The following is a 14,503-nucleotide window of genomic DNA, read 5'->3' as shown; positions in this document are numbered from 1 at the left end:
AATCTTACTTTTTTTAAAATTTTTTTTAGTAATCTTACTTTTGATTTTAATGGTATTCAATAATTATATCTCACCTACTTACCGTTCAAAACCTTGTCAAGTGATATGAAGCCATGTGTTAATCACAAAGGCTATTATTTAACACATACACCTGAGGTCAGACATGGGCAAAAATACTGTCTGGCCACTGTCAGCAACTTGAAAATGATCAAAATAATTACAATTTCAATGACCCACCACATAACTGCATGTACAATTAGATACAATATAATTAGGGATGCCAAAGTTAATGCGTTACTAACGTGTTAACTAAAAGTCCTTTTTTAACAGCACCAATTTTTTTTAACGTGCCATTAACGCACATGCTTCATTTTTTACCCCCGGGCTGTTCCGTCGCGGGGGGAAATTGGTTGCGTTCACTAGCTAGTGATGAGCCACAAGCGGGAAAATAGCGATCAGAAATGGACAAAAAAATGGATACTTTATGGAAATACTAGGCCCGAGGCCATTGCAAGTTGTTTTCTACCGACAAGAAAATACTATTTTTTCGTTTTGAGCCGTCTTCACTGGAGCAAATGCCTGCTGTGCGATGCATTCAGAGAGATAGGAGGAGCTTCACTTCCGTGTTTAGATTGGAGTCACGGTGAATGGATAACATAAAATGTAGATTGACTGCTTTAGTAAGATGAAATAAAAGCTCAGCAGAAATGAAAGACTGCAGACAGGAACTTAGTCTGGAGTCGTTTTTTGTATTGCAAACAGTCAGGTCCGTCATCATAGACACATGGTTTGAGAACCACACACTTCCGGCTTCAAAATATAAGCGCTTTGCTTTACATCCGGTCTAACTAAAGTAACAAAATAAAAATGTCTTAATTTACGATCATGCTCTGTCAAAGATGTTTTGTAATGTAATCTGTGATATTTCTACTTAAACAAATGCTAGTACAGTGGTTCTTAACCTTGTTGGAGGTACCGAACCCCACCAGTTTCATATGCGCATTCACCGAACCCTTCTTTAGTGAAAAATGAAATGTTGTTTTTTTTCAAATTCAAGACAAAGTTATATGTTTTTGGTAACACTTTAGTATGGGGAACATATTCTAAGTAACAAAGACTTAATTTAGAGTTTTTTTGGACACTAGGGGAATATATTCTAAGTAACAAAGACTTAATTTAGGGTTATTTGGTTAGGTTTGGTTTACCATGAATTGATTTAACGTGGACCCCGACTTAAACAAGTTGAAAAACTTATTCGGGTGTTACCATTTAGTGGTCAATTGTACGGAATATGTACCGTACTGTGCAATCTACTAATAAAAGTTTCAATCAATCAATCAATCAGGGTTAGGGTTAGAGGGTTAGGGCCAGGGTTAGAGGGTTAGGGTTATAATGAGGCCATGCAGAATAAGGCATTAATAAGTACTTAATAATGATTATTAAGAGCCAATATGTTACTAATTTGCAGGTTAATAAGCAACTAATTAATGGTGAATATGTTCCCCATACTAAAGTGTTACCATGTTTTTATACTGGTGCACAAAATGAACCGTGCATGAACATCACCTTTTTCAAAAAACAAAACCAATACAGTGCATAAACTCACAACAAATTACACACCTGCAAATCAGTGTGACTTCTGCTGTTGCCGTATCCGTAATACGCCGATAGGGAGAAGTTTTTATTTACACGATGAGTCGGGTGTGTCTTGACCTCCGCCGAACCCCTGAGCCCGACTCACCGAACCCCTAGGGTTCGATCGAACCCAGGTTAAGAACCACTGGGTTAGAGTGTCCGCCCTGAGACTTGGAAGTTGTGAGTTCAAACCCCGGCCGAGTCAGAGCCATTGCCTCAAGGGTTGGAATCGTAGGATTCCCGAGCGCGGTAGCACGCTGCTGCTCACTGCTCCCCTCACCTCCCAGGGGGTTATCATGGGGATGGGTCAAATGCAGAGGACAAATGTCAATCATTGGACCTTTGACTTTTACGCATATGGATTTTTAAATTAAAGTTACGTAACTGTTGACACAACTCTTAAGTGTACAGCAGCCTTTATAAATAAGGCCCCAGTTCAACAGGAATATAACAACCTTAGCATATGTTTTTAAATCCTTTGATTCTCAAAAATCGATTAGTTTTAAACTAGGCTGCCGCGATTGCCAGCCCGAAATGAAGTCATTTTATATCAGGGGTGTCAAACGTACGGCCAGCGGGCCGGATCAGTCCCGCGAACAGGCCCGCGGGATGAGTTTGCTAAGTATAAAAATGAGCCAGAATTTTTGAATGAAAAAAAATGCTGTTCTAAATGTGTCCACTGGATGTCGCAATAGCAATTATTTGTATCTTTGTAGATGATGCTACATATGTAAAAAAAATGTTAGTGGACCAGTCGGGAAAAATGAGCAAACTACATAAATAACATCCTGTAATTTGATTTTGATACTATTTTTTCTCTTGATAGATTGAAAATGAACACCAATGAGTTGACTGATGAACATTATCACATAATGTATTCAGAAAGTATAAATAACGACAAATAAAGATATAATACTATTGACTGCAACATGAGAGTGTAAAAAACAAAAAAACAACAACATTATGATTTGTACAAATTCAGAATATGCCTGTTCTATTTTTAAACAAAGAAAACAATCTTTATTTTTAAGTTAACGTGCCGTGATTTGAATGTAGTAGATTTTTCTCCATCTGGCCCCCGATCTAAAATGAGTTTGACACCCCAAGTCTTATATGGCCCAAAAACACGGAAATTCTTTATAAGTATTTATTCCGGTACCCATTCCGAGTTTTGGACGTTTTTTTATCGGATAAAGCTCTTTACTTGATCTCACCTTCCTCGGCCCACCTAGTTTCATCTCGTACACATCTATGGTGTAGTTGGTTCGGCGGCCGTAGTTGTCAAACTGGATGTTGCCCGTCATCCCCTGCACTTGGACCTGTCATGTGACACACACACACACAAATACTGGTTATCATTTGGAATGGGGCCCAAGTTTTTGATCATCATTTGTGGGGACCACCCTTTCTGCAGGTTGTGGAGGCATAAAAAAAAATGAGGTAAAATGGCCACTGCCCAGTTAGCTCATACACATTTTTAAATCTCTGGATTGATGAAGTAATGTGCTGATCATTCTTCCTGGGGAAAAATAGTTAATATGGTTCATGGGGACCACATTTAAATACTTTTGCATAATTCACACACATTTGTACGTGACTACTGAGGACCATTTAAATTTTTTTTTTAAAAGTTCAAATTAAATATGACATGATCCTCAGAATACAGCACTACAGCTGTCCTCTTATAGGAAGTTTCACCAGGTGGAATTGATTTACTATACATGGAAGAAGTGTGAGCAGAGCAGTGAGTGCAGTACCAGCTACAACCCGATGGGGGGGGGGCTGCTGTGCAAATGTCTCACACTCAAACTAACCAGTAAACATGTTTTATGGGCCAAAACTTAAACATCCCTTACGCATCTTCAGAATGGATCTAACTCTCATTTAAAAAGGCTTCCCTTTAGGAGACCTGTTTTTTTGTCCCCATACCGTCAGAGGTCCCCTAAAGGTGACTGTGTAAACAGAGCGATGTCCCCATTAAGTTAGCATTGCCAGAACACGCACACACATACAAACATAAAGCTATGCAACATACAAACCCTGTTTCCATACGAGTTGGGAAATTGTGTTGGATGTAAATATAAACGGAATACAATGATTTGCAAATCCTTTTCAACCCATATTCAATTAAATGCACTACAAAGACAACATATTTGATGTTCAAACTCATAAACTTTATTTTATTTTTTTGGAAATAATAATAAACTTAGAATTTCATGGCTGCAACACGTGCCAAAGTAGTTGGGAAAGGGCATGTTCACCACTGTGTTACATGGCCTTTCCTTTTAACAACACTCAGTAAACGTTTGGGAACTGAGGAGACACATTTGTTAAGCTTCTCAGGTGGAATTCTTTCCCATTCTTGCTTGATGTACAGCTTAAGTTGTTCAACAGTCCGGGGGTCTCCGTTGTGGTATTTTAGGCTTCATAATGCGCCACACATTTTCAATGGGAGACAGGTCTGGACTACAGGCAGGCCAGTCTAGTACCCGCACTCTTTTACTATGAAGCCACGTTGATGTAACACGTGGCTAGGCATTGTCTTGCTGAAATAAGCAGGGGCGTCCATGGTAACGTTGCTTGGATGGCAACATATGTTGCTCCAAAACCTGTATGTACCTTTCAGCATTGATGGCGCCTTCACAGATGTGTAAGTTACCCATGTCTTGGGCACTAATACACCCCCATACCATCACAGATGCTGGTTTTTCAACTTTGCGCCTATAACAGTCCGGATGATTATTTTCCTCTTTGGTCCGGAGGACACGACGTCCACAGTTTCCAAAAACAATTTGAAATGTGGACTCGTCAGACCACAGAACACTTTTCCACTTTGTATCAGTCCATCTTAGATGAGCTCAGGCCCAGCGAAGCCGACGTCGTTTCTGGGTGTTGTTGATAAACGGTTTTCACCTTGCATCGGAGAGTATTAACTTGTACTTACAGATGTAGCGACCAACTGTAGTTACTGACAGTGGGTTTCTGAAGTGTTCCTGAGCCCATGTGGTGATATCCTTTACACACTGATGTCGCTTGTTGATGCAGTACAGCCTGAGGGATCGAAGGTCACGGGCTTAGCTGCTTACGTGCAGTGATTTCTCCAGATTCTCTGAACCCTTTGATGATATTACGGACCGTAGATGGTGAAATCCCTAAATTCCTTGCAATAGCTGCTTGAGAAAGGTTTTTCTTAAACTGTTCAACAATTTGCTCACGCATTTGTTGACAAAGTGGTGACCCTCGCCCCATCCTTGTTTGTGAATGACTGAGCATTTCATGGAATCTACTTTTATACCCAATCATGGCACCCACCTGTTCCCAATTTGCCTGTTCACCTGTGGGATGTTCCAAATAAGTGTTTGATGAGCATTCCTCAACTTTATCAGTATTTATTGCCACCTTTCCCAACTTCTTTGTCACGTGTTGCTGGCATCAAATTCTAAAGTTAATGATTATTTGCAAAAAAAAAAAAAAGTTTATCAGTTTGAACATCAAATATGTTGTCTTTGTAGCATATTCAACTGAATATGGGTTGAAAATGATTTGCAAATCTTTGTATTCCGTTTATATTTTCATGTAACACAATTTACCAACTCATATGGAAACGGGGTTTGTAGATCACATTGCATATTTAGCTGGTTTCGTGATGTTCATGTCCTTGGCATTAGTAGAGTGTGCACACAGTCTGTTAATCAAACGATGAACTGGATTCATTTGAATAAAAGATGTCGTTTTTATGGTAATGAGGGTCTGAATTTGAGTGAGCTCTGTGCAAAGATATCTGCAGGCAGCGGGAGCAGAACATCTCTGCACTCGCTTCCCTTCTCTCTGTCACTTTCCATCTTTATCTCGCTCCCGCTCGCTATCTCTGCTTCGCTTCTTCCAGCCTTCTCCTTCACTTATTCACTCGCCCGACTCTCACTCCCCACCCCACCCCCCCTCACCCCCTTTTCTTGTCCGTCCTCCCCTACCGTTTTGAGAGCTCTCTCGATATCGATGCCTTGGCTCCAAGGTACAGCCGGGTTGGCGAGGCAGTCTCCGGCGCTGCCTCGGCGGGAGACGTCCACGCGTTGGCGCCGCAGGTACCGGAAGGCCTCCGCTATCACGATGATGGCATCGTGGGTCAGCGCTGAAGTGTACTGCGGACAAAGCAAAAAAAAAAAAAAAAAAAAAAACACAAGAAAACTGCATTACTGCTTTTGTATGTCATCTCTGGATCGCCTTTTCACGCAACTGAAATAGCAGCACACAAAACAGCTGTGGTGATTATTTTGACTCAGCTACCAACTAAACTCATTTTGACTTTGCTTCCCAATGCTTCTCTCAGGCGGCTTCCAACTAAAGGAACTTGGCACTTGATGGAAAAAAAGAGGAACCGGAGCAGCATGATACAGCTGGCCTCTTTGGCGCAGTACTCATCTCTCTATTCAGGATTTGGTGACAACTTTTCCTCCTTCTAAAGAGCTTTTAGTTGGATCAGTACAAAAAAGTAATGACCTATAATTAGTAGAACATAGATGCATCGAAAAAAAGGGTTACTTGAGATAACATCACTGTAACTTTCAAATGGAGTTACCCTGAGATTGTGCAAATTAGAGCTCAGGGGGTTGCAGGAATATTTGAATAGCAAAATGGCAATTTATCGCCCTTGTGACTATTTTGGACTTATGCTTGCTTTTTCCCTGTGTATGGTATGTGGTTGTACGATATACCGCGATACTAATGAATCATATTCGGTACTATACCACCTCTGAAAAGTACCGGTCCGCCACCTCCCCCGTGCCCCCCTGTCGCCGATACGTCATGTCATTGCTGGTTTGCGAGCAGAAGAGCATGTTCGGCAGCGCACAATCACGGAGTACTTACAAGCAGACACGGTGTGTAGACAGAAAAGGGAGAACGGACACGCATTTTGGCTTAAAAAATAAAGATAAAGGTGAAGTTATAACACTGAAACGCCCTCAGGAAGAGGTGCTTTAAGACATGGCTAGCTAGCTAGCGGCTAAAGTACAGCCCCAGTCTGCAGTGTTTTAGCTACTTCTAAATCACTAATCCTCGCCTCCATGGCGACAAATAAAGTAAGTTTCTTACTAGTATCACCCCTGCAGGACGAGGAATAGCTAAACATGCTTCACTACACACCGTAACTCACCGGCGTCAAAATGTAAATAAACACCATTGGTGAATCTACACCTAACATCCACTGTAATGATACCAAGTACAGTAGCGTATCTAGTCGATACTACTATGATTACGTCGATATTGTTTGGCATCACAACATCTTCTTTCGTTTTTAATTTATTTATATTATGTTTATAAACTCAGGAAGTATGTCCCTGGACACATGAGGACTTTGAATATGACCAATGTATGATCCTGTAATGACTTGGTATCGGATTGATACCCAAATGTGTGGTATTATCCAAAACTAATGTAAAGTATCCAAACAACAGAAGAATAAGTGATTATTACATTTTAAAAGAAGTGTCGATAAAACATTTTAAAAGAGACATTTTGGTTTAGGGTTAGGGTTGGGTAACCCTAACCCTAACCTTAACACTAACACTAACACTAACACTAACCCTAACCCCGACCCTTAGCCCTAACCCTAAACAACTATTTTTCTGAATGCCTAACCCTAACCTTAACCCTAACCCTAACCCTAACCCTAACCCCAACCCTAACCTCAACCCCAAAGGGTAGTGGGGGTTGGGGGGCTGGAACCTATCCCAACTGCACTCGATCGGAAGGCGTGGTACACCCTGGACAAGTCACCACCTCATGGCAACACAGATAGACAGACAAGCCTTAAATCGTTCTAAATCATTTGAGATTGTGTCAGTGTCTCTTGAGAAAAACTGGTAGATTGCGGGTTTGACTCCAAAGTCTGCTAAATCCTGTCAAGGTGTCCTTGAGAAAGACTTTGAGTGCCTAGTTGTTCATGATGCTGATGGCGCATCTTGGGACACATTAAAAGGGCTTTGAGTACCCTGAAGTTAGAAGAGTAGTATATAAGAGCAGCACATTTATCTCAGCAGTTCAATTAGACAGATTTGATTAAAACTTTTCTTGTGGACATCATCTCTTTCAAACTTTTAGTCCGTCATTTGCATAAGCCCAGTGCATCAATGCGGGGTTTTATCTCCCACGCAGTTCCCTTTTAACATAGTCCGACCTTTTCACCAGCGACGGCTCGGCCAACTTGTTTTTTTGGACCACTGCAGCATGACCAAATCTAATTAAATGCCATTCAAAATCAATTTCTTTCTTGATCATTGTTTAATTAGATGTAAATTGAAGCCGAGATATAACCTTGCCTCGCACTGCCTATCGATATATTGATTGTTGGGCAGCGATGCAAAGTTTGTAGGAAGTGGAGAGTGGGAGGAAGGCAGAATGACAAAGGCAAACAGGGGATGGGAGCAGCGAGGGGGAAGCGATGGAGATAACTTCAGAGGAAACGATCATCTTACTTTGCATGCACAGTGAAAGGCCTTGCAATCAAAGTACCTTCAGAGGAGCGTTCCGGGCTTCTGGGAATTCTCTTTCATCTAGCCGCTCCCAGCGCTGCATAAACTGCTGCACAATGGGGTTCTCGGGGTTGACTATCTGAAACCCTGAAATGTTGGCTCCTCCGGCAAAGACTTTGTCCAAACTTACATTAGAAAATCCCTGAGACGAGACAGAGGGGAAATGGGTTAGAGAAAACTTGTGTAACTCGCATTTCTTTGAGGTTTTTTTTTTAATAAAAGCCTGAGGCGAAACACTACAAAAAATATTAGCTGTATTTTGGCAGTAAGCAACGTGCATTTTATTAAGAACATCATGCTGCAGGCTGGGTGACAGCAACATGTGTTTGCTATTACACGCAAGCAAATGTTTCCCTTTCAAGTTTGCGGTGCAACCTAAAGTCAGATAAACAACTCCCGGTAGACACTTAACTTAATGGTATGTGTTAGAATATTTTAAATGGGATTTAATTAATTTGCTTCTAATGCATCTCTATAAATCACTTAACTATTTAGTTATCAGAATTGTATTCATTGTTTGGTAACACTTTAGTATGGGGAACACATATCCACCATTAATTAGTTGCTTATTAACATGCAAATTAGTAACATATTGGCTCTTAATTAGTCATTATTAAGTACTTATTAATGCCTTATTTCTGCATGGCCTTATTATGCAACGAGTAAGCCATTAACTAAGAGTCTTCACTCAATAGCCTCAGAATTATTGCTTACTAGTAACCCTAACCCTAACCCCTAACCAAACCCTAACCCTTATGTGTTCCCCTAGTGTCCAAATACTCTAAATTAAGTCTTTGTTACTTTAATAAGCAACTAATGAATTCCACAAATTAAAGTGTTACCCATTGTTTATTTGTGTTTCATCATTGATTACTTACTCCTATTTATTTATTTACTCATGTATGTATTTATTTACTTGTTGTGTTACAATTTGAGCACAAACAAATGTGTGCTATGATACGAAAAGGGGGGAAGGATTAAATAAGCTCTGCTTCCTCCTACTCCCTTTTGAACATGTTGTAATGAGAAACTGGACATATGTGATGTATCATATTGTAACTGTGTGCATGTTCGAAATAAACCAGGGGTGTCAAACGTACAGCCTGGTCAGGCCCGGCCGTTCAGGCCCGATCAGGTCTGCGAATAGGTTTTATCCGTCCCGTGGGATGAGTTTGCTAAAATGTCAAAATGTAAAAATGAGGCCAAACTTTTGGAATGAAAGAAACTGCTGTTCTAAATGTGTCCACTAGATGTCGCAATAGCAATTATTTGTTTCTTTGTAGATGATGTACAAAAAAATAAACCACATTATGTTAGTGTACCAGTCGAGGAAAATGAGCAAACTATATAAATAACATCCTGTAATCAATCTCAGCTACATTCGGGCGGAAGGTGGGGTACACCCTGGACAAGTCGCCACTTTATCACAGGGCCAACACAGATAGACAGACAACATTCACTCTCACATTCATACACTAGGGCCAATTTTAGTATTGACAATCAATCTGTATATGTAAATATATATATATATACTATATATATTTAATATATATATATAATATATTAGATACTATATATATATAAATATATATATATATATATATAAATGATAAATGGGTTATACTTGTATAGCGCTTTTCTACCTTCAAGGTACTCAAAGCGCTTTGACAGTATTTCCACATTCACCCATTCACACAACACATTCACACACTGATGGAGGGAGCTGCCATGCAAGGCGCTACCAGCACCCATCAGGAGCAAGGGTGAAGTGTATTGCCCAAGGACACAACGGACGTGACTAAGGATGGTAGAAGGTGGGGATTGAACCCCAGTAACCAGCAACCATACGATTGCTGGCACGGCCACTCTACCACTTCGCCACACCGTCCATATATATATATATATATATATTAATATTATATATATATAGTATATATATATATATATATATATATATATATATATATATATATATATATATATATATATATATATATATATATATATATATATAAATACATTAACAATATATTTTATTATCATAAGCTGTAAAAAAATATATAAAAATGTTACTTTGAAAACTGGCAGCTCAGTCACCAACATTTTACAGTAAAAAGCAGTGTTTTTTTTGTTTTTTTTACAGCATATAAACAAATGTAAAACATGGAATAACAATACCACTAGTTTTAGCGGTATTAGGGATGCCAGTTTTTTTTGTTTTTTTTTTACTGTAAAATCTTGTTGTTTTAATGTTTTTTTTTTGTTTTTTTTTTAATGTTTTAGCGTCTTACTGTATATGGAATAAAACAGTACCAAAGTGGTTTTTACAGTAAAAAACTCAGTCGGCGGAATTTAACCGTAAAATCTATTGTCAATTTTACAGACTCCAATTGGATTATTTGTTTTGAAATCATGAGTCAAGCATATATTTATAAATACAGTATGTATCTTTATTTCAACAAAAACATTGATTTTGATATTATTTTTTTATCTTGATAGATTGAAATGAATACCAAGAGTTGACTGATGAACATTATTACACAATTTATCAGAAAGTATAAACAACGACAAAAACAGATGGAATAATATTAAACGCAACCCTGTACGTGTAAAAAAACAACAACAACATAATGATTTGTACATTTTCAGAATGTGCTTGTTCTATTTTTAAACAAAGAAAACAATCTGAAGTTGTCTTTATTTTGAAGTTATCGTGCCGTGATTTTTACCAATCCGGCCCACTTGGGAGTAGATTTTTTGCAACCATAACATGGTTTCAAAGTCAAAATGATGGTGTTTTTGTGGTTGCAGTACTGATGTGTATGCTGCATGGGAAAAGTAGTGTGGGTTTACTAAAACATGTTCTCTTCCCTGAGTGAGTGGGCTGCAGGCAAATGGCCGTCCTCCACAGGCAATTGATAGTGTTTACTGCTAGTTTCTATTGCCGGAAGGGCTTTTATTTTTATTGAATATTCCATTTATAAGGACATACACAACACTGTCTTGCGGCCAGATTGCTATTGATACGCCATTGCAAAACAAGTCTTTGGCCTTTTAATGTAAAAGTCAAATTAGTTTTGGGTGGATCCTGGTTCTACCTCCTGGAGCGTTGCAATTGTTACTTACAAGGTTCGACAGAATGTAGTGGTAGCCGCGGCTGTTCTTCCCTAGGGCCACCACCTATGGGGAAAAAATATCAGTTTAGTCAGCCGTCCATGAACTTTTCAGAAGCATTGGCATGAACGTGTGGAAATGAAGCAGCGTCCGGTGCTAAAAGTAAAGTTGAATCCCGCCGATGGAAGAAGTAAAGCAGGGGTGTCCAAACTTTTTCCACTGAGGGCCGCACACTGAAAAATCAAAGCAAGCGGGGGCCATTTTGATATTTTTTATTTGAAAAACCAATACAATATATGTATAAAACATATACATTTAGGCCTCCACTCAGGCTTGATACCGGGGACTCCAAAGGGTTTAGGTTAAAAAAAATAAAAAAATGTCATTATTTAGTATTATTATTATTATTATTCAAAGTTTAAATATCTAGATCAACATTAGGTATATCTGTCAATATAAAGTTTTTTTTTTTTTAGATTTAAGTTGTATGCCCTTTTTGTCAAAGAAAACCCAGTTTTTTTATGGAAAAAGCACAAAATATGAAATATTTTCCCCCAATAAAGTTTTAAAGTGGAACATTTCAGATTATATAATAACTGGAGCTCATCACATAACTCATAACAACATTGATTTTTTTTAATTTTTTTTTTTGTTGAGCAATGACACTTTAAAAAAAAAAAAGTCCCACTAAAATTATTGGAGATCCAAAAGGGTCCTGCTCAGTAAAGTGTTAAAAAATAAATCTTTTTTTTTTTTTTAAACTGTTAACACAATAGTCTCGAGATCAACTTCAGATCTATCCGTCAATTATAACTTGTATTGTTGTTTATTATGTTCCTTGTTTGTTCATTTTAGGCCCTTCTTAAAAAAACAACAACATAGTTTTTCATATGGCAAACACAAATATGCAACATTTTCCCCAAAAAATATCTCAAAGTGGAATATTTAATGTGACCCAATTGAGCCTTGAATAGGTCAATAATTCATAATAACATTGTTTTTGATTCATTATTATGTTTTAAAGAAAGAAACAGCCTGCATGACAGCTTAGTGTTATTAGAGTCAACACAGCAACATTTTATTGTCACCTATTTACTCTTTATACCACTTTTTATGGTTTTATTTTTTTTATCGTATTTTTAGAATGTGCCTTGGGGCTGTTAAAAAATTACCTGCGGCCGCAAATGGCCCCCGGGCCGCACTTTGGACATCCCTGAAGTAAAGCGAAGTAAATGAGGCGCTCCTGATAACAGGAGAGACTCATGCACAGCATCCTTGAATGTTCGACTCACTTCAGAAGTCACTGTGCAGGAGTCACAATGGACATAAAGGAGAAATAAGAGGGGAGGAAAATGTTGACATTTTTAAAGCAATTTACAGTGAGACAGTGAGATGCGCACCGTGGATGTTGCTCTGCTTTGAAAATAATCACACCTTTGCAGCATAAAAGCGTGCCTCAACCCACGCAGCCTGTCTGAAAATAGTAAGTGCGGTTCTAAGCCCTTCCATCGCCATGCTACCCAAATCACACCGCTCTTATCCTACATTTTCACTCCTACAGTTACGTGTTTTGTTGATCGGTCCAACAGTTGAAACTTCATGTGGCTCTGACCCTATTTGCAAAACATGCCGGGAAAGGTATGATCATATGTTAGCTGCATGTTACCATTTACCATACTTGCCAACCTTGAGACCTCCAATATCGGGAGGTGGGGCGTGGTTAGGGGCGTGGTTAATGGCGTGGTTAAGAGGAGAGTATATTACAGCTAGAATTCACCAACTCAAGTATTCATATATATATATATATATATATTATATATATATATATATATATATATATATATATATATATATATATATATATATATATATATATATATATATATATATATATGTATATATATATATATATAATATATATATATATATATATATATATATATATATATATATATATATATATATATATATATATATATATATATATATATATATATGTATGAAATACTTGACTTTCAGTGAATTATAGCTATATATATATATATATATATATATATATATATTATATATATATATATATATATATATATATATATATATAATATATATATATATATATATATATATATAGTATATATATATATATATATATATATATATATATATATATATATTTATTTATTTTTATTATACATATAAATAAAATAAATACTTGAATCTCAGTGTTTCGGGGGCTATCCAGTAGATGGCAGTATTGTCCTGTTTAACTTCTCCTCCGTTCATGACTCGGCCACCATGTTCAATGGAGAAGTCTGCTTTACAAAATGTACAGGCAACATAATTACATACCCCTTCCCCTTCGAACTGTCCTGATGAACTGAAATTCTTGTTTCCATTTGTTTTGGAACTTGCAAGCGTAGTTCTTCATCTTGCTCGTCGACGGCGTCGCCATGTCTGTAACTTCCTCGTTCTTCTGCTTCGTCTCCTTGTTGTGTGCGCAGTTGTCCACTCTACTCTCTAAAAGCCGTATATGTTATGACGTCATTGGGCAGCAAGCTGTTTATATTGTGGAAAGCGGACGTGAGAACAGGCTGTCCCCACTCAGGTCCGCATTGAGGGGGGGGGGGGGGGGGGGGGGGGCGTGGCCTCCAGCTCCGCTGAATACCGGGAGTTTGTCGGAGAACATTTCTGCCGGGAGGTTATCGGAGAGGCGCTGAATACCGGGAGTCTCCCGCTAAAAACGTGAGGGTTGGCAAGTATGCCATTTACTGTACAGGACTCTGGGCCCCATTCAGCAACCGTTCTTAAGAACACATTTTGTACTTAGGCCCACTTACGAAGTTTCTAAGGAGATTTTTTGTGTTCACCAATGTTTGCAATTGCAACCCTAAACTAACACCCTCCTCCCTAAACTAACAACCCTAAACTAACTACCCTCCCCTTCCACCTCCCACCTCCCCGGATTGTAAATAATCAAATGTAAATAATCAAATGTATATACTTGTTATTATGCTTTCTGATCCCTCTATGTCCACTGCTTGCTGTACATATCCTACCAAGTCAGACCTACACTGTTTCAATGTCCATTTCTCTGATGATGCAATTGTTGATGACCAAAGTGCTGACATCAACCAAACCTAAACCCCCCCCCCCCCCTCCACATCCCACACCCCGGATTGTAAATAATGCAAATAATGTAAATAATTCAATGTATATACTCTGAT

General features: G+C 38.4%; 2 protein-coding genes across 2 annotated transcripts in view; one reads left to right on the top strand and one right to left on the bottom strand.

The window, feature by feature from the left end:
• LOC133649042 (glutamate receptor 3-like) overlaps positions 1 to 14,503 on the top strand; it is a 540,266-nt gene that overhangs the window by 437,880 nt on the left and 87,883 nt on the right. The window lies entirely within an intron of this gene.
• The window catches only part of LOC133648076 (glutamate receptor 3-like), a 106,974-nt gene that overhangs the window by 91,039 nt on the left and 1,432 nt on the right, over positions 1 to 14,503 (bottom strand). The window contains exons 2-5 of the mRNA XM_062043855.1: positions 11,292 to 11,345; positions 8,146 to 8,307; positions 5,607 to 5,774; positions 2,850 to 2,954 (exon numbers count right to left, since the gene is read on the bottom strand). Of these exons, the coding sequence (XP_061899839.1) occupies positions 2,850 to 2,954; positions 5,607 to 5,774; positions 8,146 to 8,307; positions 11,292 to 11,345 (489 nt within the window). The remainder of the gene's footprint in view (positions 1 to 2,849; positions 2,955 to 5,606; positions 5,775 to 8,145; positions 8,308 to 11,291; positions 11,346 to 14,503) is intronic.

The sequence above is a fragment of the Entelurus aequoreus genome, linkage group LG04, assembly GCF_033978785.1.
Source record: "Entelurus aequoreus isolate RoL-2023_Sb linkage group LG04, RoL_Eaeq_v1.1, whole genome shotgun sequence".
NCBI classification, from domain to species: domain Eukaryota; kingdom Metazoa; phylum Chordata; class Actinopteri; order Syngnathiformes; family Syngnathidae; genus Entelurus; species Entelurus aequoreus.
The sequence above is the reverse complement of the archived record's forward strand: the minus strand, read 5'-3'. Positions and strand labels throughout refer to the sequence as shown.